We start from the raw sequence: 20,123 nt of genomic DNA on the forward strand, positions 1-20,123 counted from the left end.
TCTCACCACCCCCATTCTGTTCCTTACAACTGTTCAGACACACAACAAAAACTACAGCAACACATCAGCAGGCACAGATGGACACTCAAAAACACATTCTAGTTCAGCTGATCCACTCCTTATTTCGTGATATCATTACTTGTCACCTTTTAGGTGAAGTAAAACCTATTGCATAGACAGCAATAAATAAAATAGTATAAAGCCCCCCAAACATACATTATCCCCATTCTCAAAAGCAACAGCAAAACCATCAGACAATACCTTAGCTCCTTGCCTGCCAGCCAGTCCTGGTCTGCCCTGTTCCCCCTTTTGTCCCTGCAGTACACAATGTTAGGAGGATTATTATTTTAGCAGTCATCAGTAAGATCCAAAATTGAAAGCCTTAATATTTCATCATTGTATTATATGGTGAAAACATGACAGTTTTACTACCTACAGTCATCTTGTTTCAGATTGTGACCTTGGCAATAACTTTTCTTTGTAAAAGAACACCTTTGATTGCAGTGATGAAAAATCACTCGTCTTGCTTCTTGATTTATGCTGAAGAAAAGGTATAACTTATGCAAAAATTTCTATGTGACTGAGCAGAACTAAACTCAGCAGATTTAATTTTGCACAACTTGGATCTATTTCACATTAGGCAGCAGCAAGCAACAGGTCTTATACACAGAAGAAACAACATCTGTGAACTGAGCCTCTCTTTCCTGCATAAATCTATGAGGACAGGGTATGTCCCAAGCTTAAGCTGTGGGTACACAAGTGTTTCACAGTGTATGCAAATCAACATTTTCCAACACATCCTGCAATGGGAAAAAGCCTTGACAGGAAGATAGGACCATGATCAAGGGATGACTGCTACTTGGGTGTTTAGAAGGCTTCCTTCATTACCGGTAAGCCAGGTGGACCAGGGGGACCTTCTTTTCCAGGTTTACCCTACAAAGAAAAAACATGAAAAAAATGAAGAAAATCAAAAGAAGAGTCATTTTATTCAGAGTGCAACAACTAAATGCTGTGCACGTAACTGTATTTTATGTCTTGATAAATTCTGAAAAGCCAGTAAGGCTAATTTGAAAATGTTCATTATTTCTAATCATAACTAGTGTTATAAAACTACAAAACAGGGAGTAAGGTATCTCCTAGGCATTCCTCCTTCAGTGGTGCATTAGCTGAGCAGAGTCTTCACCAGCATGAAGTGCCAAGCCAGTGTAGAAAGCCTGGTGCAAAATGAGGTCTTTGCAGAAGCAAGTATAATGACAACACAGAGCATCTAGCAGCCCTTCTAATGGTGAGCATGGAAAATACAATAGGGAAACTTTTATAGGAAATGGGGACTTCAAGAGAAATACTTAATGAAAAAGAACAGGGAGTGCACTTCCAAGGTATTGAAAATAGGGAGAGTAGATGAAAATGTGAAAATGGAAGGAGGCAGCACACCCGAGTTATCTGCCATTTTCTGTGGTGCACAAGACATCAGACAGCCTTCTGCTGAGGTCCTGATATCTGGTGTGGCACCAGTACATGTTAAGCAACTCTTAAAAACAGCAGAAACACAAGGCAAAGGGAAGGAGGGAAATGGGGAGAGAAACAGAAACAAATGAAAACAGAATTCTCAATACAGGTGTCTTTCTTGCCACCTCCTTTCTGTCTTTCTTCTGGAAGACAGAAATTAGGGAAACTTGGTTCACTAAAAATCAGTGATACGCTTTGATTATCTACAAAATGTAGATATAATCAAGTCAACTGTATTTTAATGTGCACTATTTAATAAATAAACATATTATCTTTCCTCATATTATCCTTTTGACAGAGTATCTTGTGATAACTTTCTTCACATCTCCATGGACCTGCTGGTTGAGCATACAAAGTTGGCTACCTTAAGTGAAACCAATGTATTTAATTCTCTTCTACATCATATACACTGGCACTATAAAGTCTGTACATGTTCAGAAAATCACTTGTTATACTAAATTTCAACAGTAGAACCTTTACAGATAAAGAAATAAGCGCATCCACCATGAACTGATCTCTACTTAGTGTACTCAAGGTATCTGAGTCTCTAAGAATAGACATTTTTACTTGCAGCACTCTGAACTGGTTTCCAGGATGAAAAAGCTTTCAAATCTATGAAAATCTGGTCTGAATGGCACAGAAACAAAAACTGGTGAGCAACACAAGTGCAAAACTGCTTTTCAGAAAAGACTAACACACATGTATTCAATTCTTTGTGTATACCTGTGCTCCAGGTTCTCCTTGGTCTCCCTTTTCACTTTGAGAGTCACCAGCCAGCCCCTGTAACAAAAGCACCCTCAAAATACACATATTTTGAGACTCAGATTTTCTAAATTAAATATATCTTACATAATTTTGCTGTTCTTTAAAAAGCATAAAAATACAGTTATTATGCTGTTAATAGGTACTCTATTATTTCCTACTAATTAGGTCTGTTCATTAAAGGCTGGAATAAGTCATGCAAATACTGGAGTCTAAAGAGTAGCATTTATTAGATGATGCTGTCTGAACATCTGGATTTAAGCAATTTACTTCTGGCCACTTACTGCAAGCCCCATTGGCCCTGGAAGTCCTGTTGATCCTTTTTCTCCTTTCTCTCCTTTCAAGTCCTATTACACAGAAAATGAAAAATTAATACAGTCTTCTGGGCTTCTCTGTGCTTATCATGAGTCTCAAGTTTTATAAAGAGGGAATTCCACACCACCAGCAAGTTCCTTCAAGCAGACATAGTTTTACTTAATTGAGTAAAAGAAACAAAAACTTAGTATCAGTGTGCCTGAGTCTATGATGGAAAAAGAAACTCGCTCTGCACGCATTTCTGAACTCAGGGAGTCCCAAAGGACCAACCTGCAATTGCTGCAAGGGGAATGGAGTAAATATCCCCGGAAACAGCAACAAATTGCAAGTGCTGCAGTTACCTCTGACATGTACATGCAGAGGCTGGATGTGATCCTGGCCTCTGTGTGCTCAGGATTAGACTCCCCTGCTGTGTAGTACAATTATGTATCAGGCCACATCCTCAGGTGATTAGGATTGCCTAATTATTACCTGGTTAGAGTCATGTCCCAACCTATTTATTTAAGGAGTTTAGTGGAGTTTTTAACCTTAATGCCCAGTCTCCCTGAGAAAATGACATTTCCCTGTGCTAAACTGCTACAGCTGTGACTGGGGAGTGCTCCAGGTGCTCCCTTGATTTAAATAGGGAAAAGCTGCTGTGCCTAAAAGTTGATTGCTGCTTTTGTGAGCTTTCTCTTCCCTCCTCGACACAATTTTGATGCAAAATTCACATAATGGAGAGAGTTTTGATAACACCATAGATTAGATGCAAATTAAATAAGGAAAGCAGAGTCAAGAACAGGTTAAAGACTTGTTCTGTTGATATGTGAAGTTTTAAAACTGTGTATCAACTACTGCTGTTTATGTATAAGGAGAAACTGCAAGAATTTGAATTCTTAAAGCAATATTTAGAATGATAGATCAATCCAACACTTTCTCCAACACTTTCCATTATTACTCATGTTCCAGCAAAAAAAGATGAGAAAATGAACTATGAAATGTACACGAATAAGCTGTAAGCTTTTTATGAAACTCTGGTAGCTGAGTCCTGGTATTTTCAGCAAGAAGTCAACACAGCTGTGACTTTGATAGCCATTCAGAAAACCCCTGTTGATTTGGTGAAGCTAGGAGTCATTTACTTCTCATGGCCTCAGAGATCCACTGCAGGTGGGTTCATAGTAAGCATTTAGCATTCCACTGGCATTGTGCAGATGTGCATTTTGATTACACAGACCTCAGCTCACCTGGCTGTACAGACACACACTGTAACAACAGCTTAGTATCTAACTAAACAAGTCTGGAAAATGCTGGGATGTATGAGAGCACGTGCTATTGGAAAAGGGAAGAAGAAAATGTCCTCTCAAAGTAAAACTCAGTGAAATGGCTTATTTGAATATGATGTTTAACAGTTTTTCTACCGTCGTGTTGTCGGGTCCACTCAATGTCACAATAACAGTTCCTGGGGGCCCAGGGGGCCCAGTTAATCCAGTGTCACCCTTGAATGAAAAAAAGGAAAGCAGAGCAATTACAAGCAGTGTCTTTTGATTGTTTCAAACTACCATTGATACACTTTCAACATCATGAAAACTGGTCTGTCAAAGCTTTTGTTCTATTCAAAACCTGGGAGGTTTTCTAGCACCATAAAGGCTGACACAGGGAAGATGGTGGCAATAGGAAGTTCTCAGTCTACAGATTTATATACCAATGTTTACATGCTTAGATATGCACTTGAAAAACATGCAAATAGATAAAAGAATTAATGCTATGTGCTAGTAAATATTAACTACTGGCTCTTCTTAGGTTTCTGCCCTTCTATCAGGAAGTTTATACCACTGGCTCTTATGTGAAAGCAACTTGTCCTTAGACATTAATTGCCATGTTTCCATTTTCCAGTAAAGGACTTCCATATATACATTGAAATTTTGTACTTGCTTCCCCAAACACTTCCACAGTGTATCAGAAATGGCAGGAAACAGAAACAAAACTCAAACAATGTTTTAAGTGCTTTATACAATTACCTTTCTTCCTTTGGCTCCTATTACTTTTAGTCCCATAAGACCCTGTAAAAAATGTTATTCTTAAAAGCTTTATACATACCTACAAAATGAATTAATTGATGTTTTGCTTAAGACAAAGGGGTTTTTTTTATTACCAATCTGAGACTACCTTAGGTCCAGGAGGTCCTGCTTTCCCTGGCATCCCCTACAAAAAAAAAAAAAAAAAAAAAAAAAAGAAAAAAAAGTCTTCAATTAAAAAAAATTACAGTCTTCAGTACCAATATGGGTGAAGTGCCCAATTAATACATTCCTATTTTATTCTTTTTTCCACCTTTACAACTTATATTTGTTGTGAGTGGATGACAGAACATCCATGCAGTCTAGTTGCAAACATATAAATACCTCTATTTCTTACAGTTATACACATTAGCATTTAAAGTGGGTTTTCAGGTAATTATTTGAAAACTAAAATTTATGACTACATGGCCAAGGATGCTTCTGAAAAATAATACAAACTGGAGAAAAAACAGACATGTGGAAAACGATAGGTATTTCTCATACATATCTCTAGATCTTAAACAAGTCTTGGAGAGACAGGTTCCTGTATCTGACTAATTCATAGGTTTCTGGGAAAATCAAGGCTTGAACAAGTAAAAAAAATAAGCTCATACTCACTAAAGCACCCGGAGGGCCCTGTGGTCCAGGTTCCCCAGGATATCCTTGAGCACCCTGGACACCCTGCAAATGAAAAAAGAAAGAAGAATAAATCTCCTGGCAATATTTTAAGCAAACCAGATCTCTAAATTCAATGAACTAAATAACAAACACAGAAGCAGCACTATCTCTGGATTTATTTTTCCCTTTTCAGGATAACATAGTAGTATAATGATTCTCACTGATTTTCTGGCTGGCATATGTTTTGAGAACATGAGAAAACATACCTGTTCTAAAACTAAACTGCTCAAGTGAGGATGTATGTCCTGTGTAACTGTGAACATTCTCATAATCCATACAGAACTGCTAGCCCTAATAAGCCTCTAATTTTTCCAAATGCTATGAATTCTATACTTCAAAAGACATGGAAAATTAGAAAACTATTCTTTTAATTTCATGCTGTGCATTTACTGTAACAAATCAAAAGAAATGTCTGCTCTGCCTTCTCCTGTTAGCACCCATTTTAAAAATATGGCTGGTCCTTTGTTAGTACACCTTAGTAGGTGAGCTGGTCTAATCTATTCAGTCTTCATGGGGAATTTTTGCAGCTAACTAGATGGTCACTGTAGGTCCCTTCCAATCAAACTACTGGTAACTATGCAAAGTATAAAATAAAACAAGATTTATTATATTAAAAAATTTTCAATTCACACACATAATATACACAAACTCAATTAATTCTGAGTTACCTGAAGTCCAGGCACTCCTGGTAATCCAGGATCACCTTTTGCACCAGACCCTTGATAGTATCCATCAGCAGGGCAACCCTGAACAATCAGACAGAAGAAGATAAAAAAAGTTTTGCTGTGGAACTCTGTAGTGGGACAAACCTTCTAATCCAGGTTGCAGGGAAATAAGCAACATCAGAACTGCATAATAATGGAAGCTGTCTCCCGTGCATAGTTCTACATTTCAAAAAGATTTTTTAAAACAGAATATGCCTTTTTCAGGCATTCCAGTTCTTCATCAGGAGCAGTCTTGATTTCAGACACAGCTATGTTACTCACTCACAGTCCTGACCTTCAGTTATTTGGAGGTTGCTTTTTTATCCTTTTAAAATACTCTCTACTGAATCTGCAACTTTCCACATGAAACCATAAATTGTTTGGGCTTGGTTCTTTGTGTGCTTGAAAGAGTAAAATTCATTACATTCAAGAACAGTGGTTAAAGGGGAAAAAATAATTATATGAAGTTTTCTAACTTGGGGTAAAGGCAACTAAACCAGATGAAGCACCAAAGTTTGTGATTGCTACTTCCAAGAAGCAGACCACCTGTTTCTCTTGAATGGAGATGTTAAGAACTCATTTCCAGCAGCAAACATACAAACTCTTGGTCCCCAATAAATATTTCATGTCATGTGATGTAAATAACTGACCTTCTCTCCTTTGATGCCAGTGATACCCTAGGAAGAAGATCATATGAAAACAAAAAAGTAAGATATGATGGCAATGTGGCACGTTCTAAGCATTCTCTAAGCTCAGTGCTCTTGAAGTGATTTATTTTCATGGACATGGTGTATAGCCAGATACATGTCTAAGTTGCCAGACTTCAATTTAAAGTTGTTAAAGAATAGTCCATTCTCACTGTTACAACTCTGCAAGTGAAGGGAGAACAACTTTGATGCCTGACCTTAATAATATATATAATATATATACACATATATGTATGTATAGAATATATGTATATGACCTTAATTAATAAATAAACCAATAAATTCAGGAGAGGCAGGAAATTAAAAGTCAAGTTTAGAGGTTTAGACTTGAAGGTACTGGAACTCGATGGACAGCATTCTTTTTCCATTTGTTGTTTAGAAAATTATTTTTATAAATGTTGTTCTGAAGAGGAAAAAACCAATCCTAGGGTTAAAGCAATGCAGCCATAAGGAGAATTTCTGTGTTTAATTACAGTTTTTTATTGCCACATCCTCAAAGATATTTGGGTATGAAATGAAGCTGCAATCAATTAAATATAAATAAGACACCTTAAGAGATACGAGTGGTTAATTTTCACACGGATCCCTTGAGACATTAGAGGCCTAACACCAGTCAATGAATTTGCAGGCACACATTAACTAAGTAGCAGAGGCCCAACATGCAGCAGATGAAGCATTACCTTTATTTTTGGTTTCTTTACCACACAGTTTCCATATTAATGCAATGAGATACCTATATCTTTCAACTGTTGTCAATACCAGCTAATGTGAGACTTTAGAGTCTTCCAGAAAATGGCTGTATATGATAGAAATGCAGACAACCATGAATTCCACAGACACCTACTGGAAAACCTGGAGCACCTCTTCTACCTGGAGGACCTGGAAAACCTCGATCACCCTGAAAGCAGGAAAAAAACAAAAAGAAAAAAAAAAAAACAAAAAACCCCAAAATTAATGCACATTGGTGCTTATTATTTGAATCAATTTTAGTAAATGTGATTTTAAAAAATGAAGTTTTTAATGTTATACCAAGATTGTGGCTGCATTACTACCACATCTATCAGAAGGAGCAATAGCCTGACTGGGTCATGACTTCTGTCCCAGAAATCAGGCTTTATTATCTGTGTCAGATCAGTACACTGTTTCAAGAGAAACATATGATTTCTGTAGTATGCATTCTTCTGACTCTCATTCAGAATGCTGGAAACAAACTAGTACACCTGTAGCTTACAATTAAGCCTTTTTTTGATTGCTTTCAAGTCTTAGGAATTGCCAACTGCAATCCAGATACTGGTGAAATAAAATTAACATATATTTCTATAACCCATTTCAACAGAAGGACAGATTGTACAAAACTGGTAAGGTCTTCTGGATTTAATGAAAAAAATGTCTCATCTAACAAAATATCAAACATTGTTCTTAACTTTTTAGCAAAGGCCATTAACAGGTATTATTCAATTACCTTATACAAAAAGGCAGAACTTTTCCTTTCTCTGGCCTCAAGATTCAAATTTTTCCTAGTTGACAAAGACCCAAACCAAACCAAATCAAACTTATTTGACATAGGGGGGAAAAATTCAGAATGCTTTTTGGCCATCACAGACACAGCTCCATAACCTTGTACCTTTGTGCCGTTGCATCCTGGAATACCCGGGCGCCCAGGAGGACCCACAGCTCCTGGTTCACCCTAAAAAGAAGTGCAAAATAGACACAAGTTTTGTTTTCCCACTCTCATAATTACCCGACAGCAACACTGAAAGAGTTTCACAAGACTTGACAGTTGATGCTGTGTTCTTAGATCATTACAAATGAGTAAGAAGTGCTGATGCTACCTCTGGGCTAATTGACAGAGACAATGCTGATGTTGAGGCTACAGTGAGCACGTTGGGCTGAAAATAATTGTGTACTGAGCACTGTAATAAGAGAGAAATGGTTAAACCAGTTTTGGTTTTACTTACTGGAAGGCCAGGAGGACCTGAAAATCCTGGTATTCCTGGGACTCCCTAATGATATAAAAACAGAGGAATAATATTACAAATACTAAGCAATAGCTCATGATGCAGTTTTCCTTACCACAAGCATTAAAAAAATGAATGTAAGTAACATTCTATCAAAAGATCATTATTTTTCTTAACCCTTCTGACTGTGAACAAAGCATAATAGTAGCTCATGCACTGTCAATAGAGATTGGGTTTGCCACAGAACAAAACCCAAAGAAACTACCAATGGAATTCTAGTCTTTTCCATAGCATTCTCTACTACTAAATACATACAGCATGAGCCTTGTACATCAGAGGCAACAAAAAAGGCAAAGTTCAAAAAAAAGATAATGTACGTGCATATTCTGTGTCATAAATTTTAAAAATACTTTAAAATCTTATATAATGTTTGGGTTTTATTTTTCATGGATTATTGAACAAAGTTGGCATTTAACATGACATTTAATAAATTCAAGTTTGCTTAAGATATACTTACTCGTATACCTTTGGGTCCAGCTAAGCCTGTAAGCCCTGGAGAACCCTAGATGGAAAACAATGAATTTCAATATGACTGAGAAAAAAACATGTATAGGTCAACAGGACATGCAGTATTTTAATATCACTACCATCACATGCACATAAAACTATATAAACAAATAAATAACTTCTCTACTACAGACACTAAAGCAAACATGTATTTATAAAGTTTCCATAAATTTTGGCACCTTGCCCTCCTTTTCACTGTTTAGGGCCCAGGGTACATCTAACCATAGGCTAAAAAGAAAACAGTCAGAACATGTAGAGAAAGCAGTTCATAGAATCATAGAATTGGCTGGGTTGGAAGGGACCTCAGAGATCATCAAGTCCAACCCTTGATCCACTCCCCCCGTGGTTCCCAGCCCATGGCACTCAGTGCCACATCCAGGCTCTTTGGAAAGATCTCCAGACACGGAGAATCCACTCCTTCCCTGGGCAGCCCATTCCAATGCCTGATCACCCTCTCCAGAAAGAAATTCTTTCTAATCTCCAACCTAAACCTCCCCTGGCACAACTTGAGACCCTGCCCTCTTGTCTTGCTGAGAGTTGCCTGGGAAAAGAGACCAACCCCCCCCCTGGCTCCAACCTCCTTTCAGGGAGTTGTAGAGAGTGATGAGGTCTCCCCTGAGCCTCCTCTTCTCCAGCCTCAACACCCCCAGCTCCCTCAGCCCTTCCTCACAGCACTTGTGCTGGATCCCTTCACAGCCTCCTTGCTCTTCTCTGGACCTGCTCCAGCACCTCAAGCTCCTTCCTGAACTTCCTGAGGGGCCCAGAACTGGACACAGGACTCAAGCTGTGGCCTCACCAGGGCTGAGCACAGGGGCAGAATCCCTTCCCTGGACCTGCTGGCCACGCTGTTCCTGAGCCAGCCCAGGATGCCATTGGCCTTCTTGGCCACCTGGGCACACTGCTGCCTCCTGTTCAGCTTCCTGGCAATCCAGACTCCCAGCTCCCTTTCTGCCACTCTGTGCCCAGCCTGGAGCTCCCCATGGGGTTGTTGTGGCCAAAGTGCAGGACCCGGCACTTGGCCTTCTTGAACCTCATCCCCTTGGAATCAGCCCAACTCTCGGGTCTGTCCAGGTCCCTCTGCAGAGCCCTCCTGCCTTCCAGCTGATCCACACTCCCCCCCAGCTTAGTGTCATCTGCACATTTGCTGATGATGGACTCAATCCCCTCATCTCAATCATCAATAAAGATATTAAAGATAACAAAGATATTAAAGATAACAAAGATATTAAAGTTGCTATGGATCTGTTCAAACTGTGAGATCTGGGTATGCTTCCCTGTGAGGAAACATCTGGAAGCCTCACCAGTACTCAGGAGAGCTTCCAGCTCCCAAGCAGGGGTGTTGATCATCTCAGGATCAGCTAACTGTGTGCATGTACCAATCACTAAGGAAAGCAAAGCATGACTGAAAGATTACAGCCAAACTTGCCAGGGCACAGTCTAGAGAGAACCTGCTAGTACTCTTTCAAGACATTTAGAGCTTTATTGATAATAAGAAACTTTTCTCGTTCCCAGAAAGGAAATGGAGAGCACAGAGAACTGTATAGCTCCCAAAATCCCAGACAACATTTCATTTAAGATTATGTACAGGCATTGAATAGGAAAAGCTATCTGGAATATACTACAATAGATGGCATTCAGGCTAACAGAGATGTTATTGCCAGATAAATTATCCTTACTTTTTGCCATTCTGGCAGAAGTTATTATTAGTTATTAAAAGGGAAATGCTCTACTAAACACTTTTCAGTGAGTTCAAATAAATGGCTCATCAACATGTATGAGATCTACCATGAGTATCAGCTCCACAGAGTACTGTGAAAAATGAGACAGGAAAGAATAATGAAAAAACACCTGAACAAAATAACATTATAAAAAGCCGTTCCTGGAGAAACATCAGTGCAGGTCCTACACGTATTGTGACTGTGGCTGAACTTTCCTGATTTATCAATGACAGCAGGAGTCAAGACAAATAAAAATAAAATATTTTTAACGAGCAATTGAATTGTTTTTTCTGCTGATGGAATAGTCATTGAAAATTCATATTTGGCCTCAGTTTAAGTATACAGGAAAGAAAGCCCAAGTCACTGAATTAACTTCTCCATGGTATTTCTAGGTATTTCCTGAACAGACCAAGGTTTATCTTAAAATCTATTGTTCTCTTCCAATTTTCTTAAATCTGTTTTTTGTGTTTGTCTCAGTATCAGCTACTCAGCTATCTGCACAGATACCAGAGTATCCTGCTATGACAAAACTGAGGGAGGTTGTGCTGCTATAATCTATTTAGACCCACAATCCTGGCCTCTGGCAGTTCAGTCCGGGTGCTGCAGTCCTGGCCACCACAAAACTGGCAATAAAGGCTCAAACCAGCTGCCACCACTGATTGCAGTGGGGACCACACAATATCCCTCACCAAATAGGAGACTCTGAAGTTTTGCTTTTGTTTTCTGAAACAGAGATCTCTACCCAGGCATAGTTCACTTCCACAGTCAAGCAAAGTAGGTCTGACTCTTACGTACACACCTACCTACCTTTGGTCCCTGTGGCCCTGGAGGTCCTTCTGGACCAGGAAAGCCTCTCTGACCAGGGGGACCTGGAACACCAGGAAAGCCTTTTTCACCCTGTAAACATTAAGATAAAGAACTTAAAATATCCATAAAATATCTTAAAATATCCTTAAAACAACTAATACCTTAAAATATCCTTAAAATATCCATAAATTCTCCCTTTGATCAGTTATTTCTAAGGCATTCATTACTTTCAGAACCTCTTAACTTCTACATACTTATCTCCTACTCTGGCAGAGGGATTACCTCAATCTCCTCAATCTCCTTCCTGAGCTGAGGGGCCCAGAACTGGACACAGGACTCAAGCTGTGGCCTCACCAGGGCTGAGCAGAGGGGCAGAATCCCTTCCCTGGACCTGCTGGCCACGCTGCTCCTGAGCCAGCCCAGGATGCCATTGGCCTTCTTGGCCACCTGGGCACACTGCTGCCTCCTGTTCAGCTTCCTGGCAATCCATATACATCCATATACATACATAAATATATATATACACATAAATATATCTATACACAGAATATAACATAACCCCTGAATATTGTAACACAAATAAAAATAAGTATTGCATTACGAAGTCTCTGTGACATTTTTACCATAATCAGGCATAGGTTTTTGTGAAAAAATGGCAAGGCTATATACCAAGAAGTGCCACTGGAGGGGGTGTGATACTAACTCACAGCAAAACCGAAGGAAGTCCTTGATAGTCCTGCAGTGAACACGTTACCCTCTGACTGCTGCAAGCCGTGGGGGAGCGCGGAGCCCCCCTGACAGCTCCACTCCACTCCACTCCCCTCCCTCCAGTACACGCAATTTTATCCAAACTCTTCTTGAGAGATCAAGAAGGTCGGAAGATTCTCAGGTTGGAAAAATTCTTAACGTTGAACAGTTATCACTGGATGTTAATTAATGTAATTGTCCTCACTTTCCAAAGCTGTGTGAAAAACTCCATCAGTGTAAACAATGATTAACTCTTGCCTAATTGCTCAGCTGCTTTAACATGGAGCTGATGAAGACAAGTTGTGGGTGTTCGTTCTTGTTAATATTTCTCCTTTAGCAGGCAGCTTGTATTTTAATACTTTTTCCCTTGGTCTCAGTCTTACTGGTGAGGGTAAAGTCAGGTTACACTGACTAAAAACATGAAAAATAAACACCAACATTTTTCTAAGGGCATCAGTACTCTCACACTTATGAAAATAAATTTTAATAATGACCATATTTAATTGGAGAGAACCTTACTGGTGAGGGTAAAGTCAGGTTACACTGACTAAAAACATGAAAAATAAACACCAACATTTTTCTAAGGGCATCAGTACTCTCACACTTATGAAAATAAATTTTAATAATGACCATATTTAATTGGAGAGAACCTTTCTCCACCACTGAAATGCAGCTTCCTAAAGGCACATCTAGCAGTGTTTACTGTGGTGTAATATAACATTTTTTTCTTGTTGATAAAAGTATAGGAGGAAAATTGTAATTCTTTACCAGCCAGATGTCAACAGTGAGATAAATCACAGCCCTAAGCTTATAAAGACATCTGGAATCTACTGATAAGGTTTAGTATCACAATTACTGTGTCCACAGCCTGACTTAAAGCCACGACCTCCTTAATAATGGCCCTTTCATTTGTGAATCAGTTGTTCTTCCAGCTACAAGCAGGAGTTTGAAAGAATTTTTGGCATTTCTGTAATTCAGGTTTGTCTAAAAGCCACCCCAAGTCTCTGCCAAGCTGCTACTGGCAACAGCCAGAGCTGTGACCTTACTTTCCATGGACTTCATGCTGTTCAGTCTCTGCCAGTGAACTGCTTGTGATTAGGACCCAGAAACTCATCACCTGGGTTGGACTGCAGGGTTTATCTGTGTGATCTGAGTGGATGCAGCTTTCCTTTAGGAACTGGAAAAGGAATTAGGGGGAGAGGGACAAGGTCCAAAGGTGGAAAGAAGGAAGCACTGAACGTGACACTTCTGGTAGCATTATAGAATTTGTAACAGGAGAGGTGCTGCTAGGGTGATGGCATCTGCCAGCATTTGTTAGGAGTTTGTGAAAGGGACCTCGTGCTTCAGAGAGTTGCTCTCCTGTTGGCTTTCAAACATCATGAAATGCTGTAAAAACTAATGCATTAAAACAAATAAAATCTAAAAGCCTTCTTAATTAAACAACGTATGTTATTTTAATGGGTATTTTGTAAGGTAATGTAATCCTTTTAAAAGGCCAGCATCCCACCACATAAGAAATCAATAAATTCCTTCACTGTATCAGCTGAAATAATGCATTGATGGTTTGCAGCTATAAACAAACATTTCACATGGAGCATACTGCAAAATGAGCACTCAGCTTTGCCATCTCCATTGTTCAGCTGCATCTCAAATCCTACTTGTTTGGTGCTGGAGCTGTAGCATCTTATCAAATGAGATCAAAATATTTTTACCTGTAATGATATATGTCCTGAGTATACTACTACAGGTCTCTCTAAATACACAAGCACAAAATATTTCAGCCAGCCTTATATATCCTGTTACTACCCAAACACAAATGTTTGAATTAAATACATCTTTAGTGCAATAAACACCAGAATAAACCAGGAATAATGTACTTGTCCTTACCTTACTGCCTTTTATGCTATCACAAAAGCAGGGACTTTTACCTTTGCACACACAGCTCTGAAAAACAAACAACAACAAAAAAAAAAAATCAAACTTTAAATTAATTTTTGTCATTGTAATGTTTGGTGAGGAGCAAATGAGGTCTCAGTGGTTTTAGTAAGGTAATTATTTCACAGATAATACAACTTCAAAATGTCAGTGGACAGACAGCATGACTAAATTAGCAAGCTCACGTAATTAGGTAATTGCAGTGGCAGGGAGCTCCACAGGCAAATTGTATCCCTTTGTTACTATGCATGCTAAAATATCATTGAGGTTACTGAAACCATGTATTTCATGCAGCTGTGGATTAAATATTGTCCTTCTTTGTGCACTTAAATTCTTTACTTCGTTTTTTAAGTTCTTGCTGAATGACTTTTTCAACTGTACCACTGTAAAAAAGTGTTATTTTTTAGTTTATTTTCCCACTTTAGTACATATGTTTATCACAATGATAGATATATTATGATATAGTACAGAGAATAAGAAGGGGACAAATATCAGATATTGGCTACAGAAATATTTTTCTAACTTTCACAAAATTCAGAAAAAAAGGAAGAACTGTATTTCTTCTCATGAGACTGAAGTCCTTTAGATGTTATGATATGAAATTTCTATTAAAATCTTGACAACAGATTAATTATCCCCTACAGTTGGTCATAATACAACAACAGCACTGTTTGAAATTTCTTACTTCCCCAGTGGTCTTCTCAAAACTCAGGAAACAAGACAAAGGGAAAAAACATTATCCATTATATTTTAAAATGTCAGATTGTCAAAGAGTTTAAATTGTCCTGTAGCAATCTGTTCAGGTAAATAATTTTACAGTATTAAAAAGCATCTTTCCATCCCACAAGTAGGATCCTTTTCTTCTTTCTCTATCCTCCAAATCTGAGGTATCCAGTATCAGCAAGCTACCTTTGCTTTTTGCATGGTTCCTGGTATTTGTCTCTTACCACTGAGTACACAAGGAAATTTAACATCTAGTTTGGAACAACTTAGTCTCCTTAGGTGCCTCTTTTACACTGGAATAAAGATGCTGCAAGTAGTTGCTATTCTCTATAGACCAGAGAATTCCTGAGAGCAGTCTTTCAGGTGGCTGAAGTTAGGTGAGATAACACCATGTATTAATTTAAAAATAGATGCAGAAGGTATTCCTCAAGAGACAGACATTTAAAAATTCATTCACAAATTAAAACAGAAAAGAGAATAAGTTGGCCACGAAAAGCAAAGCCTTTAAGACATAATTGTCTGCTTGTGTTCTGTAAACAGATTAATAGGTGATTAATTGATATTTCAAGCTACATTTTTAAAGACTTGAAAATGTTAAATACTTACACCTCTGATATATTAAAAGATAATTTTTTATTTCCCTGAACTGACAGCTAGAATCCAAGTGGTATTGCATTAGACATCTGGAAAACAAAGCTGTCATGTAAAACAGAAACAATCTGACTATGCTGCCTTTACTGCTGTTTTACTCAATAGGGTTGTAGCACCAGAAACACATCAATAAACACTAGAGTAGAATTAGCAGCAAGCAGTATCCTGATTTTTTCTCAGTGAAGTCTATCAGTTTGGCACTGGATAATCTGAATTCACCCACTAAATGATATGGCAGATATTTTATGCCTTTAAGAATAAACACCAAAGTGACAAATGTCTCAAAAGGAATTTGGAGTAGTTGATGAGACAAACAATTTTCTTGTTCCCTATTCAATAACAGTACCTTTCATCCCAAAGTATTCTCTTCCAAACTGGTGACATAGGCTATATCCAAGACCTACTTACTAAGCAATCTCAAAAGCTGAGGTAAGATTTAGCTTACAGATCTAGCAGCCACATGTTTGAGCCCAGAAAAGGTGCCATTTACTGAAAAAGAAATGCTTACAGTATTCCAGTTTCTCAGGATCTCTTCAATGTACCTGGCAGCATACACTGACTGACCATAAAGAGCTTTCCTGAGAAACAGCCACAGCTGGCTTCTAATTTTCCTAATATAGTTATTTACCATTATAATGGTAATTACCTTCTGGCATTGCACCTTGTTTCTACCTGTGAAAGCAAAGCTCAAAGCACAATTTTTATAGTACCTGCATGTAAAACACAGTTTCCAGCACATGTAGATAAATTAAATGAAGTTATTCCATAAAAGGTACCATCTGCAGAAGACTTGATAGGCACAGATAAAGAAGAAACTTTTTAACTTGCAATCACAGATAATCCAATGTGAAGTTAAAAGTGTGAATGTGTAGGTATTATGATGCTACATAACTGACCAAGGGTATTGAAATATTTAAAGAAAAAGACCTTTGCTCTACAAGAAGTCAGAATGCTTAGAATGTGTTTAATTTGCCATTAATAAGCTTTCAGCTCAATTCAGGTCTTTTCATGTACACATATCACTTTAAACTAAACTGAAAAGACCAAAGATGATTTTACATTACACAGTCAGTTAACTGGGTAATACTAAATGTTTTGGCATATGATTTTTACACAAGATTAGATTAAAGGAGCTGTGAACCAAAAAATCATTGCTTACTTATACTACTGGATGTTTCCAGATCCTTGCAAGATGCCTGCAGCTCCTTTATCAAAGGACTATAACAAAACAAGAATATAATGCCAGGTTATAAAATGAGGGAATTTATTTTTTATTATTAATTTAATTTATTAGTTAATAATGTTTTATTCAACATCCTCACAATAAAAGCTATTAAACTATAGGCAAAAACACAGGTTTACTGCATGCTTTTCAGTTTTGTGATTTTACTAGCAATCATCTACATTTATTTCAAATATTTAGATATGGCAGGTGGTATTAGATTTTTCTTGTAAAAATCTAGGCCAAAGGATAAGGCTAGATCATTATATCAGCAACAAAACTGTAGTCATCAATGAACCTTTAAAAACCCACAACACTTTCTCAGGCTAATTTACAGAAGAGCTCCTTTCAGAAGTGCTTAGAGTGATACTAGTAATACTATATGTTCTTTAAATAATTACAATTATTTATTTTAACTGTACAATTATTTAATGTAACTGTAACAATTGTACAATTATTTAATGTAACTGCTGAAAAATTGCTTATGTGGGAGCACCCTCATCTATCAACCAGGATTCCCCTTCCTACACTATAGAACTGGATTCTATGGCACTCTGACCTCTTCCTGCCCCCAGTTCAGAGTTTCAGTCCTTTCCTGCACTGACTCCCCCCCAAAAAAATTACTAAGAAGGAAGGAGGAAACAACATACTGCAGACTATGTTGTCACCTACACAAAACTGAATGTATTTCAGGAGGGTCACCGCTTGTCCCTCCCCTGCACTCACAGCAACCTAACTGGGAGCATCAGAGAGAAGCTCTGGTAGCTGACAGCACTTTGCCAACAGGGCCAACTAGAGCTACATGAAAGAGGGCACAGAATGTATTCAGGGAAGGTCATCAAACCTAAGGATGTCAAAGGACATCACAAATGTCAGGGGAAAAGCATACAATGATCAGTTTTTCTATCAATACAGGCTCCAGTCTTGTCACTCACATTCCTGGGGCAATACAGTCACAGTGGGAATGGCCTGATAGCAGGAAGATGGGGAACAGATAAAAAATGTGTTGATGAGCTACTATTGCTCTGCTCATCTCTTTTTTGGAATGATGTAGGTGATGGCAGAAAAATCAGAGTATTTGCTTGCTTTTCCAGATCCAGAGAAGATCAGATTAGGTTAGCTATTGTTTCAAAATATGTACTTGTATTTAAAATACTGCACCCAGGACAGAGACAGCAGAGTGCTGCAGGCTACAGGCACCACATTTTTTAAGTGTCTTTCAGATAAAAAAAGCACAACAGGATGAGTAATAAAGACATTCAGATTAAAGCCAAGATGAAACTAAACGTATTCTATAGAAATGTAGTCATTTGATTGCAGTGGGGCTTAAGTTTACACTTTTTGCCTAACTTGTCTTCAAGTTCATGGGTGAGCTCCACTGATTCCAGAGGTAAATCCTGGTTAACATAAATGAAAGATGACTGTGCAACATGAGGAATTATAAGTGCAAGTGATACCCATTAATTACTCTGGACAGTAAAAATAGCCCAGGTGTCTTCTCTCAAGTGGGTGGTAAAGCTGTCACTTTCCTTCATTGCTGGTTCTAGCAGCTGATCAGGCTCATTTAAAAAAAAAGGTAAGCCTGATTTTTCATTTAAACTTGATTTTCATTAGCATCTCACCTTCTCTGAAAATTGTTTTTTAGCTTTTAAATTCAAGGATCACAAAATTAGAACCCCATCAAAACAAGGAGTAAGACTTTTTGGACATCTATTTTTCTGTAATGCCACTTTATCTTTCTGCAAATTCATGGTATCCTGAGCCACCTAAAAACACTCAGGTCAACACAATGGTCCTTTCTAAGCAGAAGGAAATTATCAAATGTTTTCCAGTTTATCCTAATTTCTCTTAGGTTCCAGCACTTAATAAAAACCACATATCAGTGAGCCAGCTCCTCTAGGAGTCTGGACTATGAATTTTTAGGGCTGCTGACACACTGAGATTTCTGAATTCTTCCTGAGCTGTCTCTGTGCAGAGCAATCACTTTACACATTCCAGCTATGCCTATAAACCACAACTGAGCACACAAAATAATATTGCTTAAGTTGCTGGTGTTAATATATTGCTTAAAACTGCAAAAAAGCTGATTTCTCCAATGTTCCCTACTACATGCTTTCTATTACATCTAATAAAAGTGGGTGAAATACATTATGATTACAGCAAGTGGAAAATTTAGCTTTAACATTGATTTACACTGCAGATTTGTGTGGGGTAGATATGCTGCAGAGAAACATGAAATGCTGAGCTTTCTGTAGGACACTATAGGGCTACCTAAAGCTTTTAGCTTAGGGACAGTTGCAGTGAAAATTTATCCTAACCTGCTCAAGCAGCTGATCTGAGAGCAAAGCCATATGGAAGAACTTCCACTGTGGAAAAGGCTACCTAAGGACATTTTTCTGAGCCTGATGCACCTGTGCTAGGATGCAGTATTTCCATCTAGACACTGACAGTAATGTGACCTTGGCAGCATATTCCTCATGTTGCACAACTTTAATTGACCACATAGCATACGAGGTACTGGAGAACCAAGTCCCCCCACTCCAAATACTGCTATCAAAACCAAATACCAGTCTCACAATTCCAGTCTGTATTCTAGAAGCTTTTCATGCATTCTAAGCATCAAACATGAATTCATCAAAATTATCTAAGACCACAAAAGAACCTGTGTTTTTTTAGTGATTGCAGGGCCAGTACAACAAAACCAAATTATTAACCCTTCAATAAGTAGAGACAACATAGAGCAGAAATAGGAGATGATGAGACTGAGGAAAAAATGTCAGTTCCCAAACCCCAAAACTCTGTGTAGTCACTTGTGAGCTGGAAGGCAGCCAGACATTCCTACCTCAGAAGACTCCTGTTAACAGCTCTGTATGTGATCAGAATTCACAGAATTTTGCCTACCAGATGAATACCTAGCACCTGACAAAAAACTCATTTGCCTTGCTAAGGAAATACACCTGCAACTTGAAGTAATAAACAACTTGGTCAATAATGCCTAACATAGGGAGACCAGCTCCCAAAGCACACAGCTGAAGATAAGGGTTATGCTACAGACAGCACAGTTGTTGAAAAAACTCCATTAAACCC

At 38.2% G+C, this 20,123-nt stretch overlaps 1 protein-coding gene across 1 annotated transcript in view; it reads right to left on the bottom strand.

The window, feature by feature from the left end:
• The window catches only part of COL4A3 (collagen type IV alpha 3 chain), a 58,812-nt gene that overhangs the window by 31,808 nt on the left and 6,881 nt on the right, over positions 1-20,123 (bottom strand). The window contains exons 2-17 of the mRNA XM_030456293.1: positions 14,393-14,449; positions 11,759-11,848; positions 9,184-9,228; positions 8,667-8,711; positions 8,333-8,395; positions 7,553-7,606; positions 6,652-6,678; positions 5,966-6,043; positions 5,238-5,300; positions 4,732-4,767; positions 4,584-4,625; positions 3,984-4,061; positions 2,556-2,618; positions 2,233-2,289; positions 889-933; positions 262-315 (exon numbers count right to left, since the gene is read on the bottom strand). Coding sequence (XP_030312153.1) covers positions 262-315; positions 889-933; positions 2,233-2,289; positions 2,556-2,618; positions 3,984-4,061; positions 4,584-4,625; positions 4,732-4,767; positions 5,238-5,300; positions 5,966-6,043; positions 6,652-6,678; positions 7,553-7,606; positions 8,333-8,395; positions 8,667-8,711; positions 9,184-9,228; positions 11,759-11,848; positions 14,393-14,449 — 897 coding nt within the window. The remainder of the gene's footprint in view (positions 1-261; positions 316-888; positions 934-2,232; positions 2,290-2,555; positions 2,619-3,983; positions 4,062-4,583; positions 4,626-4,731; positions 4,768-5,237; positions 5,301-5,965; positions 6,044-6,651; positions 6,679-7,552; positions 7,607-8,332; positions 8,396-8,666; positions 8,712-9,183; positions 9,229-11,758; positions 11,849-14,392; positions 14,450-20,123) is intronic.

Source organism: Calypte anna, chromosome 9, assembly GCF_003957555.1.
Source record: "Calypte anna isolate BGI_N300 chromosome 9, bCalAnn1_v1.p, whole genome shotgun sequence".
Classification (NCBI taxonomy): Eukaryota; Metazoa; Chordata; class Aves; order Apodiformes; family Trochilidae; genus Calypte; species Calypte anna.